Consider the following 24354-nt stretch of genomic DNA (forward strand, 5'->3'; position numbering starts at 1 on the left):
TCAAAAACGCGATTTGACGATACGTCACTTGTGATTGGATGCCTCGCTCCCAGGTAAGCCGTGACGCGCGATGACGTCACGGTTCTTTTACTTAAGCTATATGACGTTTAATAGTAGACATTTAAGCAATTATTCACTTGATTGAGTGTCTATATAGCCATAAACAACACGGATATCTTTAAGGACATTTCTTGTGGGTACAAAGCGAGTTGAAGTGTTTCCGGCACACGAAGGGGGCGGAGTCTGCCGCGCCGGGGGGAGGAGCCACAGGTCGAAGGAGATAAATATGGTGGAGTGGCAAGGACTCCAGTCCACTCAGGCACTGTAAACGGTGTTAGTGTTGTTGCAGTCCTCGACTGTGTACCGGCAGTGAAAGACGCTACCTCTGGACACTTGTGTTCACTTCTCGACGCCATGGTGGCTCTAAACCAGGACCCCCCACCCTACCCTATTCAGGTACATTACTGCCATACATGTATGCCTCTCTCATACATATATAAAGCATATATACTTATACATATGTGTATATATATATATATATATATATATATATATATATATATATATATATATATATATATTTATATATATATATATATATATATATATATATATATATATATATATATAAATGTATACATGCATGTATTTTTATATGTACCTAGATGATCAGATATCAGGAAAGAAGAGTTTTATACAGGAGAAAAACAAAGGAATCTATGGTACAGTGTGCTCATATTTCCTCTCGTGACGAGGACGGTACAGAACCCGGTCTGGAGGGGCAAGACAGGAAGGAACCTAGTTGCTAGGTTCTTCCCCGTCACCTAGGCCTAGCCCAGGACACTCCGAGTTTGGCGTCACGGAATGTCAAGTGATCTCTCGTGATTTTCTGTTTAAGAGAAAGAATCGGCGCTAAACTAATAATGAACGATGGTGAACAGCCGAGGATGGTAGTGTGGATGGTGACGTGCTCCGTGAGGAAGGTCAGCCGTGTCCCTCCGTGTTCTTCCGTGTTCTCCCTTCGTGCTCATCAGTATACAGTTGTGTTCTTCATTCCTTCCTCATACCTATAGTGTTCTTACGTGGTTCACCGTTTGTCTGTTTTTGGCTCATTATTTGTAACCATCAGTTTCTTTATATTCGTCCGTATTTCTTTGTGTACCGCGTCCCTCTGTAATCCGCGGCCCTCTGTAATCCGCGGCCCTCTGTAATCCGCGTCCCTCTGTGATCCGCCTCCCTCTGTAATCCGCCTCCCTCTGTAATGTGTGTGTTCTGCCGCATCGTGAAGTACGAGGCTGATGAGCGCTGACTGCCTGAAACTCGCCCTCTTCCTATAGCTGACCTTCAGAATATGACCCCGTTACGGGCTCACCATAGCCCGTGCTACATGGACACTTCGTTCTGAGTAACTAAATCTAGAACAACAACATGACCGGTGTTCACTCCTCTCACCTCGATGATTAGCTCCCGAAGACGAGAACTTGGGTTGTTGAATACATTTACTTCAGTCCCTTAACAAGTTAATTTGACCCAAAAACCTGATTTCGCCACAGTTTGATCACGAGGATTTGACCCTTTTTTCGCGATTATTTGACCCTTTTTTCGCGATTATTTGACCCTTGGTTCCTTCAGCCCAGAGAATTAACGTTCTGATGATTTGATGATCAGGCTTTGATGAGTGTGTTTTCCTCTGGCAACATTATCTTTCCTTATGCATCATCTCTAAAGCCAAATAATTTGACCTCACGGTAACAATTCTCCTCCATCATAGCCCCCACCAACACCCCTGGGACCCAGCATTCGTAAACTCTCTGTGTGTGTGTGTGTGTGTGTGTGTGTGTGTGTGTGTGTGTGTGTGTGTGTGTGTGTGTGTGTGACGTATATATATTAACCTTTATTATTGTAGCAAGATTATTTATAGGTTCAGGATAATATTATTTTAAGACGGGAAATTGCTTAGGATGCTCTTTGCCTTACTTTGATTGCAAAGCGGCACGGTGTTCCATATTCGTTTTGCAAGCGGGGCGTCGCACGGGACGGTGAGGGCGAGAGGCTGAGGGAGTGAACCAGACGTGGATGGCATCCCTCAAGGTCGCTCTCTCGCTCCCTCATTCCCAGGTGTGGGGTGTGGACCCATGCAAGTCAGGTCTCTCTCTCTCTCTCCTCTCTCTCTCTCTCTCTCTCTCTCTCTCTCTCTCTCTCTCTCTCTCTCTCTCTCTCTCTCTCTCTCTCTCTCTCTCTCTCTCTCTCTCTCTCTCTCTCTCTCTCTATCATACACACACACACATCTTCGAGTCGCCGATATCTGAGTGGACAGCACGCTGGTTACGTAGTCCTGTGGACCTGGGTTCGATTTCCGGCACCGGTGGGAAACTATGGGCAGAATTTCTTTCACCTTGATGTCTCTGTTACCTAGCAGTAAATAGGTACCTGGGAGTTAGACAGCTGTTACAGGCTGCTTCCTGGGGGTGTATGGGGGAGGGGGGGAACAAAAAAATAGTAGTTAGTAACAGTTGATTGACAGTTAAGAGGCGGGCCGAAAGAGCAGAGCTCCACCCCCGCAAGCACAACTAGGTGAATACACACACGCACACACACCCTGTTCACCTAACAGTAAATATGTACCTGGGAGTTAGCTGCTACGGGCTGCTTCTTGGGGAAGTGTGTATGTTAGAGAGAAATACATGTAGTAGACATAATTGTGGAAAAATAGGGTCTAAAAAGCTAATAGCTCGATTTTGCAGACACAAACAGTAAATACACACACACACACACAGGGGGGTGATGTGGTGGAGGCTGACTCCATACACAGTTTCAAGTGTAGATATGACAGAGCCCGATAGGCTCAGGAATCTGTACACCTGTTGATTGACGGTTGAGAGGCGGGACCAAAGAGCCAGAGCTCAACCCCCGCCAGCACAACTAGGTGAGTACAACTAGGTGAGTACACACACACACACACACACACACACACACACACACACACACACATCCATGCGCTTGCAAAACAGTCGAGTTCAAGTTTCCGCCAAATTACTCTGCATTCTACAACACTTGGCTTGCTGGGTGACGGTATCCACGCCCTGCGGGAGGGGTGGAGGAGAAGGTTCGTGGCCGGATTTCATCCACGGAAGAGCTTGAGTCACAGATGAACCCAAGGTCAGACATAATGGCATCCCAGGTAACCATTAACGTTCCGCCTCTCAGGGTTAGTATACACACACGGGCATAATTCTGGGGCTAAACAGAATTAGAATTTTGGCCCCAACAATATTGAGATTCAGATTCTTTATATATATTAAATAACACCAGCGGGCACGAATACAGCATTATTAACAGATAAACTATAGGAAAAAATATAAAATAGTATTAAGCAGTCGTAAGAAATTAATATTTATGAACGGTATTATTAAGTATTGTACTGTAGAAGTGCCGTATAAAGTGTGTGCTGGAGAAAGTGGTGTATGTCATTAAAGTGAATAGCTTGTAAAGTCTTAGAAGTTACGCATACAGATGAGGGAAAGTGGTGGAAATTAGAGATTTGTTATACAGGAGCAATATAAGAGAAAGCTGATAAAAATAAGTGGTACGAAGAGTTGTATTGAGAGTCTGTACGAGAAGCATAACAGCTCGTATATATTTATATAATAGTCACCCATTGAGAATCCTTGACACGCGTCATTTTTCATTTTCTTTGAAAGGGAATTTCAAAGGAAAGCGTCTTCAATGTCCTAGTGTCACTCGACCAAACTTAAATGGTACACAAAAGAATTTTCCATTAGATTACCTGGTAACGACGACAAAATTATCCCGTGTGCCAAAGCCGCAAGAACTGCAAGAATCGCGTTGTCTCCACCGGTTTAAACTGCAATAGGACGTAGAATCCTTCTGTCGTATGACAATCGCAAGAAAAGCTTCATGGTCAAAACGACTCGACGTGACGCTCAGCTTGTTTGGAAACGGTATACACGATGTCTCGGTTTTGGCATTTGTTTCCTGAAAGGGTTGCCAGGTGGCACCTTCCAGTTATTCCTCGCGTCCTTTGTTACTTTATCATACTTTATTCGATTCGTCGGATAGGATGCCTGTGTATATATATTTTTTTTAGGTTTGTATCGAGGTTCCCATCCGGCCTAAGGTCGAACTACTGATCCTTCCCAGGATGCTTCCCCTTATAACAGTCTTCCAACTCCCTGGTGCCTATTTACTGCTAGGTGAACAGTACCATTAGATGAAAGGAATCGTGCCCAACTATTTCTGTCCCTCCTTGGGAATTGAACTAGGGATCCCCGATTGTGAGTCGAGAACGAAGGCAGCTGTACTAAGAGATCTTGTACGTATTATACACAGTTGACGGAGGAAGGGGGGGAAGAGGGTGTCAAGGGTGTCAGAACGCTTGCTAGACCTATAGAGGGAGATGACTTGACTTGACAGTAAATAGACTTGATCACAGGTCTAATTACTGTCCACACTCAGTGCTGCTTAACCTGACTGACCAAAGTAACCACCTGATTGGCATGTGTATATTGTTTTAGTGTATTACATTTGTATTGCTTACATTGCATTAATTTCTTTTCAGTTGGCTTTAAGAGTCCAATTGTATATGAATAATTTATTTTGTATCGTCTTCAAACACTTTCAAATGTGAATGTCGCGAACTTTTCTCCTTTTTTTATGACTTTTGATGCATTTCATAATAGATACTTGAATACAAAACCTTCAGTCAAATGTTAACTTAATCAGTTATCCATCAGTCGTCAATCTGCCCTTAATTAAACAGTAATCACACACAATCCAGCTAAGAGGCTGAAGCACACTCGGTAACATTAGGTCATCCTTAAGGAATCATTCGGAATACTGTTGACACGTACGTGAGACCAGTATTGAAGTATGCAGGGCAAGCACGGCGTGAACTCTTTCAGAAGTACATAAGGAAACTTTGGAAAAGTCCGCAGATATAACGAATTCCCACTAAACAGGAGAATCGGACATAGAGAGTACGTGGGCACTACGTACAAAATACTTAAAGATCACACACAGAGATCACAATAACGTGATGCATCATATGAACAAATCCATGGGCCGTGACGAGGATTCGAACCTGTCGTAGCTCAGTCGATTAAGGCAGTGTCTGGGATGCTCCAGGACGCAGGTTCGAATCCTCGCCACGGCCCTTGTGGATTTGTTTACTTAAAGATATCGACAAGGTGAAGATTGGCTCTTTGATACATCTGAAACCAGGAGTATTGAATCTTGGAATTTTTTGGGACGACTTGCCACAGTTTCTTCACCGTTCGCCACTGTTCACCCAACAGTAATAGAGGACCTGGGTATAAAATGATTGATGGATCGTGTCTTGAGGAAAACACGTCTCTGAATAACTTAACCGGTTCTAGTTTAACCGGATATAGTATTCGACCTAAATTCCAGCATTAAAAATACATTGGATGAACGCTGAATAAACAATGGCCAGATATGAGAAAGACTTTCTTCAGTGTGAAGGTGCTGAGTGAGAGGAACTTCTTCAGTGTGAGTGTTGGGAAGGTCAGTGTGCGGGGGTCGGGGGGTGGAGCGTATGAAAATATTACGAGAGGAAGTCGTGGAGTTCAAATATAAATATGATTAAAGAACCATGAAAATCATGAAGGCGTTTCACTGGACGATTACTGCGTAGAAGATGGGGTGGATGGGGGGTCAAAAGCTAGAGTTCCGCCTCCACAAAGCAGAGTACACATACACACGCACACACACACACACACACACACACACACACACACACACACACACACACACACACACACACACACACACACACACACACACACACATGAACTCTGTGAACCTGTTCACTAGTTTGACAGTTGAGAGGCGGGACCAAAGAGCCAGAGCTCAACCCCCGCAAACACAAATAGGTGAATACACACATATGTACATTATTGTATCTGCCTCGTATACGAGATTGCATAATAATGTTTGTTCGAATTCACTCATTCATACTACACTGTTTCATTCGAACATGAGAACAAATAAACCAGTTTGACCAAATTTTGGTTAAAGAATCATAGAAATTTGTAAATGTTTGGCAAAATCTTTGGTGGGTTTGAAAGTTTTCACTTATGTTATGAATTCCCTCATTATACGTTTGTCCAAGCTGCTACCGACCCCATACACGTATTAATCAATACTTCACAATGTGAAGTGTACTCAAAACGGTATAGTATGTAACATTGATTAATATTATTGTTTAACGAAGATTTAGGCACTGTGGGGCTAGGTTGTGGGCTCCATGGTTGGGTGGGCAGTGTGGCGAACTGGTGATCATGTATCAGGTCACACGTTCGAGGCCAGGTATGCATGTATTGCATTGCCGTCTCAGATTTGATAGCCTGTTGACATTGTCGGAATAATCAGGGTGACAGATATCACGGTGCTTGAGTTATGGCTGGGGTGGGGTGAGGTGTGGCTGGTTAAAGGAAAGCAAAAGCTAGTTCATGTGATTTAGGGGGAGGAGTCTCTGACCCGACGGGTTTGTCAGGTCTTTTCAGTTATTTCTCAGTTGACTCACTCACTCACTCTCTCTCTCTCTCTCTCTCTCTCTCTCTCTCTCTCTCTCTCTCTCTCTCTCTCTCTCTCTCTCTCTCTCTCTCTCTCTCTCTCTCTCTCTCTCTCTCTCATGCGGTGATTGGGTGTACGGGGGAAATCTGATAATTAATGACTGGTTACCGGCAACAGGTGAAGGATTGAATGACAACGGTAAAGGACATGGAACTGACAGGTGAGGAAACACAAGAGACGGTGACATGCAGAATAGACGGGAGGCAACTGTGACAGGAGCAGTGTTACCGGGAGGGATGAAGAGGCGGGTGAGGAGGACAGGGATGGTAGACAGGTGATTAAAACGAGAAAAATCCAGGTAATAAATCCACTTGATAAAACCAGGTGAGTTTGACGGGATAAAGCTAAGCGATAACGCCAGACAGGTAAAGACGACGGATTACGCCACAGTAATATATATTGGTAATTGTACCAGATTAAAAAAATTGACGGTTGATACAGACTTTGACATTTCAATGTTTCTCTGCTGACATAGATTCTTAAGAGGGAATAAAGCACAGTTCTCTGCTCCTAGAATTTATATATATAAATTCCTTTGTTTAATACATATAAACAAAGCCACTATAGTGAGGAAAGATGCACAGGTTTCGTAAGTGGATGTGTAAATGTTTAATAAATCCTGGCCTTGATTAGTGGAGTTAGCGATATGAAGTGAGAAAGCACAGGTTTAATTTTTTATTTTAATACTTTCCTGGTGTGCTAATTCTGCTTCTCTTTATTTATCTTCTTCCGTCTCCTCTGCCTCTTCCTCCTTCTTCCTCCCTCTCTTCCTCCTCCTCTACCTCCGCTTGATTATTATCTTCTGTACATCTCTCCATTTTCCTCCTATTCCAATGCCTGTTTGTGGCCGATTTCTGCAACATTTTCAGTAAAATCAAAACGTTTATTTTTTTTATCAAACCAAAAATCCAACAGAATTTCAATAACCTAGGAGACAGAGGCTTTTCATGATGAGAAAATGTGATGGAAGATGAGTATGAGTGGGAGGAGGATTCTCTTGTGAGCACGATCTGTCTTTCCCAGGGCCAGTTTTTGTGGTGAGGTTGGTCACTAGGCCAGGATGGTTGGGCTCCCCGCGCCTCTGGATGGGGAGGGGGGAGAAGGAGGAGCAGCTGGATGGAAGGTTATTGCAAAGGAGGGGGGGGGGCAAGGAGAGGGGGGGGGGGCAAGGAAGAGGGGGAGGAACAGAGACATTTAGTGGTGGGAGGGGGGGGAGGGGGGTCTTATTGTTGAAGAGAAGGCCGCTTGAACATCATGCGTAGTGTTGGGTATGTTGATGGAGGGTAAGAGTTAGGTCTGGGTATGTTGATGGAGGGTAAGGCTTGGGGCTGAGTATGTTGAGGGAGGGTAAGGTTTGAGGCTGGGTATGTTGAGGGAGGGTGAGGCTTGGGGCTGAGTATATTGATGACGAGAGCAGCCTTGAAGCTCCGCATGTTGATAAAGGGGCAGTTTTGGCCAAGAAATTTTTGATTGAGGGAGTGTGGGAAGAACAATACGGACCAAACACCGAGAATGGAAAATCCAACTTATAGCGCCTCTAGAAAGGGGCGCGTTGATGGGGGATAGAACCGGATTGTGGCAGGTTTGCCTTCTGGTGGAAGTAGGTGAAAAAAAATGGAAAGTTGAGTGCGGTACCGACAACATCCAGAGATACGGAAACACCCATACAACTATGTATTGAAAAGTGTCGGGACCCGGTCCGTCTAATTACCCAAAGCATCCTAGTATTACCTAAGTAATGAGGACTCGTGATTTATTTACTCACTATAATGTTGGTTCTGAATGTAGAACACGTAAAAAATAAGTTTTAACTCTGAAATGTCATTATTTTATAACGAAATTGGACGAAACTAAGAGGCAGGTGACGCCATAGGAAGTCGACTATCCAAGCGACAATGTTGTGGGGCGACTTGAACAAGACGCCTGGAGGTTAGGTTCGGTTTGGGTTGGTTTGGCACAGGAGGCTGATATGCCAACAAACATTCTCCAAGCAACAATATATTTTGGATAAGTCGCTCCACAACATTGTCGCTTGGATCGTCGACTTCCTATGGGGTCACCTGCCACTTAATTTCGTCCAATTTCGTTATAAAGTTATATTATGTCAGAGTAGAAATAATTTTTTTACCTGTTCTACATTCAGCTCCAACATTATAGCGAGAAAATATCTCACGTTTCCTCATTGTTTAGGCAATGCTAGGAAGCTTTGGGTAATTAGACGGACCCACTGGGACCCACCGGGACCCACCGGGACCCACTGGGACCCACCGGGACCCACTGGGACCCAACGGGACCCACTGGGACCCACCGGGACCCACCGGGACCCACCGGGACCCACTGGGACCCAACGGGACCCAACGGGACCAACGGGGATCCACTGGGACCCACCGGGACCCACCAGGAACCACCGGGACCCACCGGGACCCACCTACCATCCTCAACAAGTCCGCTAAGATACACGTCCAATCGGATGGCGATAGTGTGGCTAACATATTACTTCCTCTGATAATGGACTTGGAAGACTTATGATAGGGAGACATAAGAGAGCGTGCGAGGTTATCTTGAGATGAGATGAGGTTATCTTGAGATGATTTCGGGGCTTTTAGTGTCCCCGCGGCCCGGTCCTCGACCAGGCCTCCACCCCCAGGAAGCAGCCTGTGACAGCTGACTAACACCCAGGTACCTATTTTACTGCTAGATAACAGGGGCATAGGGTGAAAGAAACTCTGCCCATTGTTTCTCGCCGGCGCCTGGGATCGAACCCAGGACCACAGGATCACAAGTCCAGCGTGCTGTCCGCTCGGCCGACCGGCTCCCCGAAGGTGGGACTCCACAAAGGTGGAGGGTTTGTATATCTCCGCTAGGTGTATGTGTGTGTGTGTGTGTGAGAGAGAGAGAGAGAGAGAGAGAGAGAGAGAGAGAGAGAGAGAGAGAGAGAGAGAGAGAGAGAGAGAGAGAGAGAGAGAGAGAGAGAGAGGGGGGGGGGGGGGGAGGGACATTTGGGGTTTTACCGCGTGCCGGAGGAGATATGGACTGGCTCCGAAAACTAGATTAAACCGCATTTCCGTAAAAGATAACGCCTAGTTGGCAGGCAGATCCCCAGTAGTTTCAACATCTTGTGGAGAGGAGGGTGAAGGATGGGTAGGGGGGAGGATGGAGACGGGAGAAGGAGACAAGAGAGATGGGAGGGGGGTTAGAGAAAAGGGGGGGAATAAAAATGGGGAGGAAGAGGGAAAAGAGTGGCAGATATGGAGGAATAAGGCAGACGTGAGTGTGTGTGTGTGTGTTTGTGTATGTATGTGTGTTTGTGTTTGTGTGTGTATGTGTGTTTGTGTGTTTGTGTGTGTGTATGTGTGTGTGTGTGTGTGTGTATGGCGATGTATGCTGAATCAGGGTCACAGGGCGCGATGATCACTGGACATACACGCCTGGTTAGTGTACACGACCCCCCCCACAAAAAAAAATCCCCCCCCCCAACAAATCCCCCCCCTTCTCCACGCCCATCCTCCGATCCCACGACCCCCCTCCACCTCCACGAAAACTCATCTCCTCCCACCCCTCTTTTCAATCCACCTACCCTTTATTCCTCTTCCCAAAAACACCGCCACACACGCAGTCAAGTGGATTAGAATACAGAGGAAGGAACACCCCCCCCCCTCTTCTCTCTCTCTCTCTCTCTCTCTCTCTCTCTCTCTCTCTCTCTCTCCCTCTCTCTCTCTCTCTCTCTCTCTCTCTCTCTCTCTCTCTCTCTCTCTCTCTCTCTCTCTCTCTCTCTCTCTCTCTCTCTCTCTCTCTCTCTCTCCCTCTCTCTCTCTCTCTCTCTCTCTCTCTCTCTCTCTCTCTCTCTCTCTCTCTCTCTCTCTCTCTCTCTCTCTCTCTCTCTCTCTCTCTCTCTCTCTCTGACAGCATCAGTTACTGTGTTCTCAATAATTATTATGTTGAACTGTGTCATCGAGCAGGCTGAGACGAAAATTGTGAGCTTTCAACATGAAATGCAGCGGTGGGCCAGTGACCACTGGATTAATATGTTGGCACAGAGCTACACATAGAAACACCAGGACAGAGTGCGAGATTAGCTAACAGGGGGAGTTTTAGATAGTCAGGGATTTCCTAAAGAGATATGGAGAGAAACGTGGTGAAAAATAATATGTAGGAAAAACCACATGCAAATAGAGGGACTCTATACAGTAATTTCTTTAAGTTTACTTACAATAAAGAAGCCAAGAAGGACACTAAGCCCATTGCTTGACAGACAGACACATAATCTGCAGAAAAATGGAAGCCAAATATATCGAGAGAAAAACAAGGAGAACGGAACAGCCTTATTATACTTTAATAAAATAGTGAGGCACAAGTGCATAAAAATTAGAAGATTGGTAGTAGAGGAGAATGAGAATTACATAGCAACCAAAAGGCATAGACCACCCTACCCTCCTCCACAATCTCATCAGGAGGTAACTGTCTGCAAATAACCAAGGGATGCAGGTTGCACAATAGAGGCAAGGATACAATGAAAGTGATAAGGCCTTCATCAAGTACTAGGATCTAGGATCCTAGATGCTAAATTTAGGATCCTTGAGAGAACCGCACCCTATGCAATAAGGGTTCGTTGAAACTGATGTGAAGCCAAATACAGAAGAATAACTAGAGGAACTGGATGTGAGGAAAGTCCTTGGCATAAACAAGATCTCACAGTGACTACTAATAGAAGCAGCAGAACTGTTGACCCTTTGATATAGTATTTAACTTCTCAATGGAAAAATATTAGGTACCAAAGTCTTGAAATCCGGCGTGTGTGTGTGTGTGTGTGTGTGTGTACTCACCTATTTGTGCTTGTTGGATATGATTGTAACAGCAATAAATGCAGTAGTGATTGTAATAGCCATAATGACATATATAGTTCATCATAATTATGACGTAAACAGCTGTCGTAATAAAATATTTATTATTATTATTATTATTATTATTATTATTATTATTATTATTATTATTATTTTAATAGTAATGTGACAATTTATATTATTAATATTAATAATTTCCATATTGAAATCGTTGATGTAAACTTATCTAATATTCACCCTCTCCCTGTCTATCCAACTCCTTCTGTCTACCCCCTCTCTGTCTACCCCCTCTCTGTCTATCCCCCTCTCTGTCTACCCCCTCTCTCTCTCCGCCCTCTCTGTCTACCCCCCTGTCTACCCCCCTGTCTACCCCCTCTCTGTCTACCCCCTCTCTGTCTACCCCCTCTCTGTCTACCCCCTCTCTGTCTACCCCGTCCCTCAGTGTCCATCCTCCCAGTCGCAAGACACGTCCTGAAAGATAAGGACAATGATATACGTTAGCCAACAATGAGGTAACTTTTTCCACCAACAATATGAGAACTTTGTTTAATTTGTCTCCGTATATTGTACTGCTTTTGTTATGGTTAGTATCAGGCACCTTTTGTTATGGTTAATATCAGGCACCTTTTGTTATGGTTAGTATCAGGCACCTTTTGTTATGGTTAATATCAGGCACCTTTTGTTATGGTTAGTATCAGGCACCTTTTGGTATGGTTAGTATTAGGCACCTTTTGTTATGACTAGTATCAGGCACCTTTTCTTATGGTTAGTAACAAAAAGGCACCTTTTTTCGCCACTTAATTAAGCGGAAACGGCAGAATTTAGGATGCAAATGTTGTTGGCAATCAATTAATAATATGCAGAGATCAAGTCGAAACAACATGACTAAAACAAATTACCCGACCCACACAAAATATTAATAATAATAACTTTTTATATACAAAAAAAGATAGAAATAATGAATAATCAATCTTCACTTGATGTATTATCCAATGTAAGTCAGTTTTAAAGATAGGGATTGAAAGATTTGGGTGTTTTAGTGCTAATATTGCGTAGTTCTGGTGGTACGAATATTTTTGTGCTCAGGCGCCGAATGAGCTAAAGATAAATGACTTAAAAGGGAGAAGAAGAATGCTTTAAGAGGTGAGGATGATGGGAGGGGGAAGGGAGGGAGGGGATGACCGAACCTCCGACGGAAGCACCAGAACAACCTCGTTCGACGAAATGGTGTCGTGGTGTGTGTGTGTGTGTGTGTGTGTGTGTGTGTGTACTCACCTAGTTGTGTTTGCGGGGGTTGAGCTCTGGCTGTGTGTGTGTGTGTGTGTGTGTGTGTGTGTGTGTGTGTGTGTGTGTGTGTGCGTGTGTGTGTGTGTGTGTGTGTGGTGGATTTTGTATTTGCATGTAGTTGCGGACGTTGCTGCATCACCTCTTTGTTGTGTGCCTCGTTAACACCCTCCTCGCCCCTGTGTACACATCCGTCCTCCTCCCTCTCCCCCCCCCTCTCCCACCCTCTCTCCCTCTCCCCCCTAACACTCTCTTGCCCTCTCCCTCCCCTCTCCCCGGGTGTTGAGCTTCAGCTCTTTGGTCCCGCCACTCAATTTGGTCAGTCATATGGTATACGTGTTCCTGATTACAAGTTCCTCTAACCTGTGTGTGTGTGTGTGTGTATATATATATATATATATATATATATATATATATATATATATATATATATATATATATATATATATATATATATATATATAATATGTATGTATGTATGCATTGTATATATGTACTTTACGATCACGAAACACTGATCATTTGAATGCTGAAAATCTTTTCCGCATACATTGTATTGCATAAAAAAAGAAAAGTTCTTTTCCGTTTCTCTGTGGATTTTCCGCATACATGTGTATATTTATATTATATAATTATAGACGACTGATTCTCTTACCAATATTCATGTGGTTTCTGGTAGCTACAGGTTCTGTAGGAGGCGGTGGCATTTGACCTTCTCTGGTGCCATCATTGTTGTCTGACATCCAGTGAGGTGTTGTTAGTGTCAAAATGACCAGATCAATTGTGTTCTTTTACCCATTACACGCCCTGCAAACACACAACACAGTGGTCACTATTGTTACGACATGTTACAAAGTTGGTACATCTTGTTATAATGTTTTTATGATGTGTCAGAAAGCTAATGCACGCGTTCTCGGTACATATACGGCCGAGAAATGTAAAGCTGTGACATGCTGTGTTCTCCAGTGTTCTTCAGAGTGGTGTTCACTAGTTCCAAAATGTCCTCCTAATAGAACGTCGCATTTTGACGTATACTTTACCTAAGGGCAAAATTGTTCGTACTAGAAAATGGTAGCGGCTCGCGAAATTGACATACTGTCCCGTTTTCTGTTTTGGGTCCTCTGGTAGGTTAGGATAAGGGCACTTTAGTAATACAGTTTCCTTGACGTTGGGATATCTTAGGAGGACGGGTTGCCAGTTCAGCCAACCCACCACCGGCTGAGTTGCCACCTGGGTCAACCCACCGTCTCAACATCTGGTGTAGCCTCTTGACCCCGTCCTTGAGACGCACTCAAAATGTCCGTCTTAAACAAAAACTGGAAACGTCACCCGCGTCTTGTTTTCAGATTCACTGGAGTTATAATACTGTGAAGTATTTTACAATACACATTGATAATGGGTTACTTATTTAGACTTTAAGGGAAGAAATATATCACATATATTTTCTTTAGATTGGTTGAAGTCAAATAAGATTTTATTATCAATATTTTTTTTTGTTTTGGTCAGTTGCTTTGTCCTTGTCGCCTCTATGATGATGCTTAGTCAGACTTCCGTGTGGCGGAGCCGGTCTAAGAGGGAGGAAACGACGACAGGTAGACGCACCAGGAAGTAGTTCAATTCCGAAATGTTGTAGAGATCAGAATCCCACTCCTCTTGTAACGAGACTTTTGTAGACATTAAACATGCCTCTGCTCAGTCATCATTCTCTAACTCTCTTAATTTTTCGTTGCCTAAATTAGAGTTTAAACTCGTGGTGGTGATAATTGAAAACAAGGAACTCGAGTGGTTTCATGGAGAGTGAAAGGCCCTAAATGGCATCCAGATAAACTTTTACGTAAACCGTCTCCCTCCCCCCTTTGCATCTTGTATTCATTTGCGAAATATATTTGTATAGATATCGTGTGTGCACAAGATATCATAAAATAACTGAAGAATTACTGCCTCCCTTTCGTGTTTAACGCTTCATCTGAGGATTAAACGACACTCAAACGACAGGCAAAAGTATAGGACGACACGTGACATCAGAGCGTCAGCTCCCAGGTATAGTGACACGGATGAAGAGAATGTGAAGATGGTGATCACTGTGGCGCTGCCTGTGACCACCAGCCACGACTGCCACTAGTTCTCTCTTGTTCAGACTGCTGTGTGGCCTCCCCTCTACCATCACGTGTCATATGTTGAGTCACTCATCAACAACAACCCTTGTGCTATAATCCATTGTCGTTGTTACCGCCTTGCATGACACCGGTTGTACCTGATATATCAAGATACTATATCGATTTTCGTGGTATTTTGAATTGAACAGTGACTGCTGTACGTGACGATGTATCTGTTTTTTTTTTATTATTTTCTACCACAGACGTGGCCACATATTTACAATGCTAACCAGCATATATACATTTTCTTCTGTCCTCCATGGACAGGGTTAGAGAAGTGTTAAACATATAGTTCAAGGGTTTATTGAACACTCAACCACAGAAGGTGATTCGGTGCTTTTAAAGTGCTAAGCTAACCTACATACGTAAATACATAGATACACAGATATACGTATTGTATCTGGTCTAAGGTGTCCGCTTGGTGCTGGTAAGCCGTCAGTCCACTTCACCTTCAGGCCGCTGGTGGACGCTGACAGCACTAGCAAGCCATACGTCCACCTTCGGCGGCCACTGATGCATACTTTACCATCAACTTTACAATCCGTTGAACGCCTTTAGAACATCTCCTGTCGTGCAGAGCTGTGACGGAGCACAATTTTCCGGAAGGGTCGCATCTGGTGATGCCCACACGGAGACAGTTTATCGTTGACTGGTGGTGCAAAGTTCCCGCTGGCCACGCCATCTACTCTGAGACAGGATGGACGGGGCTCAAGGGGTGACTCGCTGAAGGATGTGGTTTTGAAGGTTGAGTGCCAAGACTCGGTGCCGGTTTCAATCTCTGCTGCTCTTGGCTGCGCGTCCCTGCTTGACTGTGGCTCCACACGCTACCCTGTGGATGTGTACCTCTGATGTTGTCTAGTTGTGGGTTCTGATCCACTGATCCTGATGGCTTCCTCGCCTCTTTACTCTGTATTGCTCCGTCGGCTCTATTTTTGTTTATATTCTGATAACCTTGCATTTTTGGGTTTTAAAGACTAACAACCACTTCTTTCTCTCTCTTTTCCACACGTTACCCAAATATTACAGATTGTTTTTAAACTTTTATACATTACCAATAGTCTCTTATTGGTTATTACTCTTCTCTTTTTCATATACTGGAGTGACAGAGTTTGAAAGATACGATACCCTGCTAGCCAATCACACACGGAGCTTCTAGGTGAATCATACAACTAACCAATCACGCACGGAACTTCTAGGTGTATTACACACTACCTGGGAATATTCGCGCTTCCATATATTGGCGACACGCGAATATGAGAACCGCGCAATCGGGTCTCGGCTCCCAAACTGAGTCAAGTCAGCTTAGGCAGCTTAAGCACTGACTTTCCAGTACATGTTTAAATAAATACAAAGTGTCAGTCATGTATGTTGACCAGACCACACACTAGAAAGGGACGACGACATTTCGGTCCATCCTGGACCATTCTCAAGTCGATGAGAATGAAGTCGAAGTTCTCGTCGACTTGAGAATGATCCAGGACGGACCGAAACGTCGTCGTCCCTTCACTTTCTAGTGTGTGGTCTGGTCAACATACTTCAACCACGTTATTGTCACTCATCGCCTGCATGTCAGTCATGTAGCTTCTGTAATATACATGCCGATTATTTTCATTATTACTGGTTTCATAATTATTGGAATTTGAGTGCCATGTGTATTTTAGTTTTTATGAATGTATATACCGTTACCATCACGATTGTCATCATAATGTAACCATTATAGTTTGTCATCATTTATCATATTCGTCATTATTAGTCATTGTCAGCATTATTTGTCACCGTCATTCTTCATTATTATTATCGTCCTCTTTTTAAGTCCTCTTGAATCGTCTAGCGGGCCAGTCACAGGCTGAGGGCTCGCGCTGGAATAATCCTAACAAAATTAACAAATCCACAAGGGCCGTGACGAGGATTCGAACCTACGTACGTCTGTGAGCATCAAACACACCTGACAAAATACCTGACAAAATTCATCACTGTTATCGTCATCGGCATTTTATCACCAGCGTTATATTCTGCGTCATTTCAGAATCGCTGCTCTAGATACATATAGTTACTTTTGTGTGTGTATGTGTGTGTGTGTGTGTGTGTGTGTGTGTGTGTGTGTGTGTGTGCACGTGCGTGCGTGTGCGTGCCGGAAGGGCGTGGGTGGTAATTTACTGCCACTCGCTTGGCTCTGGTGCAATGTTATGGGGATTTTTTTTTTTTAACCTTGAGTTCTAGGTGGAAATAATCCTCTTCTCCTCCTCCTCCATCTTTCTGGCCATTTTTTGGCCATTTGAGTGAAATCTGTCCTTTGAAATCCGTCTCTGTCTCTTTTGGTCATTTGTGTGAAATGGGGAAGGAATGAGAGACGGAGAGAAACACAGAAATACGGACAGAAGTCATGGGCAAACGCGGGTGAAGATTCTGTTCATCACCGTCATTGTCTGCGTCATGTTCCATCCACCCTTTGTTCCGTTTTGTGAACAACCCGGATGTTGCTCCAGAGAACCTAAAGAACCATTAATTAATTAGCTGCCCTTTCCTTTGACCATTCTACTCTGACCCAACTATTCCATCTATATAAACCAATTTACACAGCCCAATTTTTCCTGACATCCTTATTTAGGTGGGATTTTTGACAGTCAAAAATTTTGAATTTTTGTTTTTTTTCCTCTATTGAGTTGATTTCTGTTGATTTTTTGTTTTCAATGCCCTATAAATGTTCTGTGTTCATGATTTTTCTCCCATGAAGAAAATCACTCGAGTCATTTCATTCCCTGTTATACTCTCCTCTACATGGTGCCTCATTGCTCTCATACTATTAGCGTTAGGTAAAGTAATTATCAGGAGAAAACACTAACCATTACGACTAAATAACTCTTGGAAAGGATATGAGGATAAGTATTCAAGATAGGACGAAGTAAAGGAATAGTGCCCAACCACTTGGACTGTCGGGAACTGAACGCCAGTCTGACAGAAGTGAAGCTCGATGGTCCAGTCAAAGTGGTTGTGCACTGTTAGTGTAAAGAATATTTCTAATACTAAGAATTGCTGTTGCGTTATACAATGGTTGTGCTTGATATTGTGAAAAAATTGCAATTCCTCTCATCCATATTAAGTTTGTTTTAATTAAAGGTAAACATGATTTGTAGGCATGTCATAAAAAAACCCATTGAGGTTGTGGAATTGGATCGAACACTGATTCCTAGACTTCCCACAACCCCTAGATTGTTTAATAAGTTGTTATTCCTTCAAGAGTTTAGTGTGAAGTTAGTCTTCAGGTAACACTTGAGGTTGTACTAATTGAAAGTTATTGTTCCTTCCCCAGCAGTTGTCGAATGGTGTGGTGAACGTGGCCTTCAGCAGCGATGGCCTGTCGAGGGTGGCGGAGAAGGAGCGAGAGAGCCAGGTGAAGCAGGAGGCGGCCGAGGAGGACCCCTGGGCCGTCACTGAACTACAGATCGACGACGGTGTCAAGTGGGAAGGTGAGACAGTTCTCAAAGCCCCTGATCACAGAGGTTTAGTTGGCCTAGTGGCCCCTCCATGGTTTAGTGGATCATTATGATTCTTGAGTAAGCTTTGGAGTCCATACTTTGTGGTATCAAATAATAGTTCGAGGCATGAAAACGTAAAACCTATGTTGACGTTTTCGTGACTTTGTCTCGATAGGTTAGGTGGGATGATTGGGTGTGTGTACAGTTCTAGTTAGGCAAAACAGTTGTATTTTTTACGGAGTGGCGAATGGAGAGAATGAACTAATGAGACGCGAGCAACCCATCCTCCATAAATAATAGTACACAGCTACTATGGACGAAATCCACAAAAATATGCCCTCGTTTTGAACTACTGAAATTCTAAAGGGCATAACTGAAACAGCCTAACATAACCTAGGCCTAAATAGGGAATCATATGCCTAACAAACGCAATCTTGTCTAATTTAGTATATTACTAGGCCTAGGAACTATTGGGTTTGACTGCTGCCAACTTCTCGAGCCCTCTACAATTTAATATCACAGAACGCGGACTTGTAGCTTTTGGTTCAACAGTCCATATTCAGTACATTCAATCCATAGTATCTATATGTATTCTTATTTTTTTTGAGAAAAGAGCTAGGATTGTAGCCCAACACAACCGGGCTGTGGTGGATATGTGGGCCTGTGGGCCGGTCCACGCAACAGCCTGTTGGACCAAGCACTCACAAGTCAAGCCTGGCCTCGGGCCGGACTTGGAGAGTAGAAGAACTCTCAGAACCCCATCAAGCAGGTATCAAGCAAGATTCGTCAAGAATTTTACGTCTCTTACGAGACCTGTACATCTTTCCTCAGTCATGACGACTAAGCCTGTATTTATTAAACAGTGTACGAGCTGGCATGCGCTGCTTGTCCTCCACCCAAGGTTGTTATTGTTATGGACAACCTCGTAACGCTTCGGAGAGCTCGAACTGTTTAGTAAATGTGAGCCAACCCATCATGGACGAGGGAAAATGTACTGGTTTTCGTAACTAGACATTTTAGTGTTTAATGCAATGGGAGATGGAAGAGTCAGTTATAGCTAGGGAGTGAGACTACAGTGAGCAGTGTGTGTGTACCCCACTAGGCTACAGTGAGCAGTGTGTGTGTGTACCCCACTAGGCTACAGTGAGCAGTGTGTGTGTGTACCCCACTAGGCTACAGTGAGCAGTGTGTGTGTGTACCCCACTAGGCTACAGTGAGCAGTGTGTGTGTGTACCCCACTAGGCTACAGTGAGCAGTGTGTGTGTGTACCCCACTAGGCTACAGTGAGCAGTGTGTGTGTGTACCCCACTAGGCTACAGTGAGCAGTGTGTGTGTGTACCCCACTAGGCTACAGTGAGCAGTGTGTGTGTGTACCCCACTAGGCTACAGTGAGCAGTGTGTGTATCCGACTCGACACATTCACCTTGACACTGGCTCCACGTCAGACCTTACCAAACTAGCCACGAAGGGTTGTTTGCCCTGTTCTACACATTGATACTGCTGCTTCGCTTGACCTTGTGAGTGAGTGAGTGAGTGGCCTGGTAAGTTCGTTTGCCCCCGACCCCATCTTTTTTGCCCGACCATAGTGACCGGCTAGCCTCAGATGAGTTGCTTAGAAAAGGTCAGCTGCCCTCGCGTAGATAATGTACCCATAGCTGACTGTAGCAAGTGAATACACCCCAAGAGTAGAAAATGGGTTGTGAAAGAGCCAGGCTTATGAGACTTGGGCCAAACAGCGCTAACGGCACTACGAACAGCGTAGAACTACCACTACGGTGCTAGAGTGTGGTGGCAACCACCAGCCGGGTCGGACGTTCCCCTGGTCTCCCTGCTGGTGTTTACATTGGGTGATTGTTGGTTGCCCTGACGGGTGGTTGTTTGTCACTGCAGGGTGACTTTTTTTCAGTCTCAGTATGGGGACTTACGTGCCGCCACTAAGGAGGAAGGACTCGGCTGGGCTGACATTTACCTGTCGGGTGGATATTGGCGTCGTCAGCAACACTGTTTGCGGTTATGGGTGTGAAAGTGGAAGATCTCGTCGGTCTACAGGTTGTTCGTGACGACAGAGTAGTTGTGAAGTTCGCCGAGAGTGGCTTGTTCCGGAGGTTTCTCGACCAGTATGAGGACAAGGTGGTGGGGCTGAGCAACGGTCGTGGCTCTGTGGCTGTGACGAATTTGAGTGTGGAGTACACATACGTGTCTATTAAGAATGCGCCATTTGTAATGTCTGAGGATCTTCTCCGTCGGGCTCTTGCCAGATATGGGCGTGTAGACTCTATTCGTGCCTGTAGATACACAACCGGGGACGTCAAGGGGCTCTGTAATGGTTACAGAACGGCTAAGATCGTTCTTAATGGGAATGTGCCTTCTTCTCTCGCGCTTGCTGGCTTTACGGTCTGCTTCTCCTACCTTGGGCAGACTCGGACGTGTTTTAAATGTGGCCACGTTGGACATTTGGCTGCTGCCTGCGACACTCGGATGTATGATCGGGTAAATGTGTTTCATGAAGCGGATTTTCCTCCCTTGCCCGAGCGTGAGGATGTAACAGTTGTGGATGGTACCCCCTTGTGTGAGGGGTACCATCCTTTCCTTTCGACCTCATAGCTGGAGGCTGGAATATGTGAGAGGACAGTTAAGGTGATGGGTGCCACTCCAGTTAGTGCGGTTGGTGGTGTGGGTGTCGGGGTGGTGGGGGGGTGCGGACCCGCCCCTGTCGTCGGCTTCCTCGCCTCCGCCGGCCCCGTCTCCGGCTCCTGTGTTGCCTGAAGGGTGTGGGCCTGTACCCCCTGTGGGTGAGGCTGATGTTTTTACGGATCGTGTGTTGCCCGGTGACTTGCGGCCGGCCGTGGGCTCTACTGCGATGCCTCCTGCTGCGGGCGACAGTTCGGATGATCAGCGGCCTCTGTCCAAGCGTTCCCGGAGGACTAGGTGAAGAACCAAGTGACATAGATGGGGACTAGAGACAGAGGAATCACAGATGCAATAACTTTTTTCAGTGAATAAGTAGAATGGGTTTGATAAAGAATGATTGGAGATAATTAAATACACAATATTAAATATATTTTTATTATAAAAAATCACAGTCATGGCGTTTATAAAAAAAAAATTGAATGATAGAATTGGAAGCTGATGATAAACTCTTTTAAGCACAGGTAAAAGAAAAATAGATCTGGAGTCAGTACATTAGACAACCGATAGCTAGAAAGACGGGGGTCTAAGAGCTAACAGTTCTACCCTTCAGACACAATTTATAAATGCACATAAACTGGAGAGAGAACACTCGCCATTATAACGCAACACACACACAAGACTAATCATTGCAACACTCCGCCTGGCATCCCAACAACAGACGTATTGACACTCACTCATGCACACTGAATATCAGCATGTGACACAATGCACAACGGGAAGAATCTACCAGCAAGGAACAGCATGCGGGCTGAAGGGGAAGGTGGTGAGAGGAATGAGAGATGAAGAGAGGAATTGATAGTTACAGTAGATTAGATTGATAGAATTGAGACGAGTGACGGTGAGCCCTATGAACCACATGTCATGGGCACGTCACAAGTCTGGTAGGTGGTTTTATCACACATTTCTTATGTCCTAGTTTTAGGAAATGTTGACGACGTAAGGTGTAGTGATACAAACATGAATTCTTCTTAATGGTAGTAAAGTTAATTTCAGTTAATAGGTAAATAGGAGTGAGGTATTGTTCAGATCAGGTGTCCAGTGACGCCAGGTATAACAGTGTGGTATTGTCCAGGCTTCTCCACATGTGAACATCGTAGACACATTGCTTCACCACGTCCTGGAGAATGAAAAACTAGCTTCAGCTGAACAGATTGCGCCATATGTAAAGTTAGACTGCATTGTCTTTGCTGGATCTGTTTACGTGATGATTGGAGTCACTGGCGTCATTTGTACAATTGTTGGATGGGAGGTTGGGTCTGTGTTCCTCCCTAACAGACTTTGCATAATAGTTAACATGACCCGACTTTAATGCAGGCGATGAGTCACAATAACGTGGCTAAAGTAAGTTGACCAGACCACACACTCTAGAAGGTGAAGGGACGACGACGTTTCGGTCCGTCCTGGACCATTCTCAACTCGATCGACTTGAGAATGGTCCAGGACGGACCGAAACGACGTCGTCCCTTCACCTTCTACTGTGTGGTCTGGTCAACTTAACTTTAATGCTTTGCCCGTTTGTCCTCACTCTTAACACTCGCCTGCATGTACTCTCGTTATCTTACTCCTCAACTAAATCAACTATTACCTTAGTACCCCAAGTATATTTTGTAAGTCTGAATAATTTCCCCACTATTTCTCTATTTGGTGGCATTGCTTCGGTTATCTTAGTCTATCCCATAACTCAGTCAGCTCATTTCCGGTACCTGTCTTGTGCCAAGCTTCTGTACTCTCTCGATCAATGTTTTCTGCTTTGAGGTGAAGAGGGGCCTCCACCAAGGTACTGTGTACTATTAACACTGGTCACCACGTAAGCTGTTTATGGCGTTTTAAAAGCGCATTTGTCTAAGGTTTTGATGGCCTGCTATTTCAAGTACGCTATTGATTTAATTTTGTGTGTGTGCCATCGACGTTAGGTTCAATGTGAGGCCTGCTTTCAGTTTTTTCTCTCTGTGACCCTGGCGAGCTAATAACTTTCAGTTTTGTTATTCTGGCTTTCTTACTCCTATTTCCTTCATCTTGCAATTATCTCGGTTGGACTCTAGGAAGCATCAGTTTACTTAGGGACAAGACTTTATGAAGATTTCTGCAATCCTCTGTCGTATAGGCCCAAAGTAATCCAGTTTTTCAACTATATAGTGTGCGTCTGTGTCTGCCTGTTGGCCTATGTAGGGCATGTCCTACATTCTGCCAGTTCTCGCGTTGGACATTCATATTTCTTTTAAAAAGTTCTCTAAATCAATCCGTGTGAACATAACGAAACGCTGCTAACAATACCTCACCTTTGAACAGTGTTTTGTCGTGAACAGCGTACAATTCATTCAATTATTTCATCGACTCCTTTAAATTTTTTAGGTCACGGCCTTTAGTGTGCTCATAAAAACAGCCTCATCAAAATCTGTCAAGCGAAATAAACGCAGGGACCGAGAGGTAAGATAGTACCTAACTGTATCAAAGGGCAAGGAAAGTGACCTTACAACAGGGTCAGCTGCTCGGTGACTGCTCTACTGAACGCAACTGTGTGCGTTTCAGGGCGCGCAACGCCCAGATTGTAGAGTAGCACATGTGCTACAGATTAGCAAAATTATCCAGTCAGCACATTGCACATAGGGAGCCGGTCGGCCGAGCGGACAGCACGCGGGACTTGTGATCCTGTGGTCCTGGGTTCGATCCCAGGCGCCGGCGAGAAACAATGGGCAGAGTTTCTTTCACCCTATGCCCCTGTTGCCTAGCAGTAAAATAGGTACCTGGGTGTTAGTCAGCTGTCACGGATTGCTTCCTGGGGGTGGAGGCCTGGTCGAGGACCGGGCCGCGGGGACACTAAAAGCCCCGAAATCATCTCAAGATAACCTCAAGATAGGTTGTGAACTATCGCAACGCGTTGCCATAGGTCTAGAATTTAATCAACAGGAGTTAGGGGCGAGTCGGCGTGTCTTGGTTGCAATTAATGGGTGCTGCGTTGAGCAGTAAATTACGATCCAGATGTGACAGCCTGGAATATATTCTAGGCTGTCACCGTCTCTTGTCAGGTCTCTGCTAATGCTCTACCTCTATCATCACCTGTCCTGTCAATGCCACACCACAGCTAGAGGTTTCCTAAATATCTGCAGTATTGCGTTAATATGTAGCTATATCTATACATCAGAATGCGTATTATTCAGAGGTTGAAAGCCTGATGCGTGTGGCTAACCTCTCCTAACTCTGCACTGTGATTGCTTTTGGATAAGTGCTCAACATGGCCAGGTCAGATATGGTACTATTTAAGAGCACGGCTAGCCCAGTCACATATTTTGA

General features: G+C 44.7%; 1 protein-coding gene across 4 annotated transcripts in view; it reads left to right on the top strand.

The window, feature by feature from the left end:
* The first annotated feature begins 307 nt into the window (after positions 1 to 307).
* LOC123761303 (sodium-dependent phosphate transport protein 2B) overlaps positions 308 to 24354 on the top strand; it is a 49093-nt gene continuing 25046 nt past the window's right edge. The window contains exons 1-2 of one of the 4 annotated variants that reach the window (XM_045747234.2): positions 308 to 456; positions 18207 to 18363. In XM_045747234.2, the coding sequence (XP_045603190.2) occupies positions 415 to 456; positions 18207 to 18363 (199 nt within the window). In that variant the 5' untranslated portion in view covers positions 308 to 414. Of the gene's footprint in view, positions 457 to 18206; positions 18364 to 20073; positions 20220 to 21245; positions 21301 to 24354 lie in introns of those variants that run through there. The other 3 variants (XM_045747235.2, XM_045747237.2, XM_069312925.1) reach the window with 3 other exon arrangements.

This window comes from Procambarus clarkii, chromosome 7 (genome assembly GCF_040958095.1).
Source record: "Procambarus clarkii isolate CNS0578487 chromosome 7, FALCON_Pclarkii_2.0, whole genome shotgun sequence".
NCBI lineage: Eukaryota > Metazoa > Arthropoda > Malacostraca > Decapoda > Cambaridae > Procambarus > Procambarus clarkii.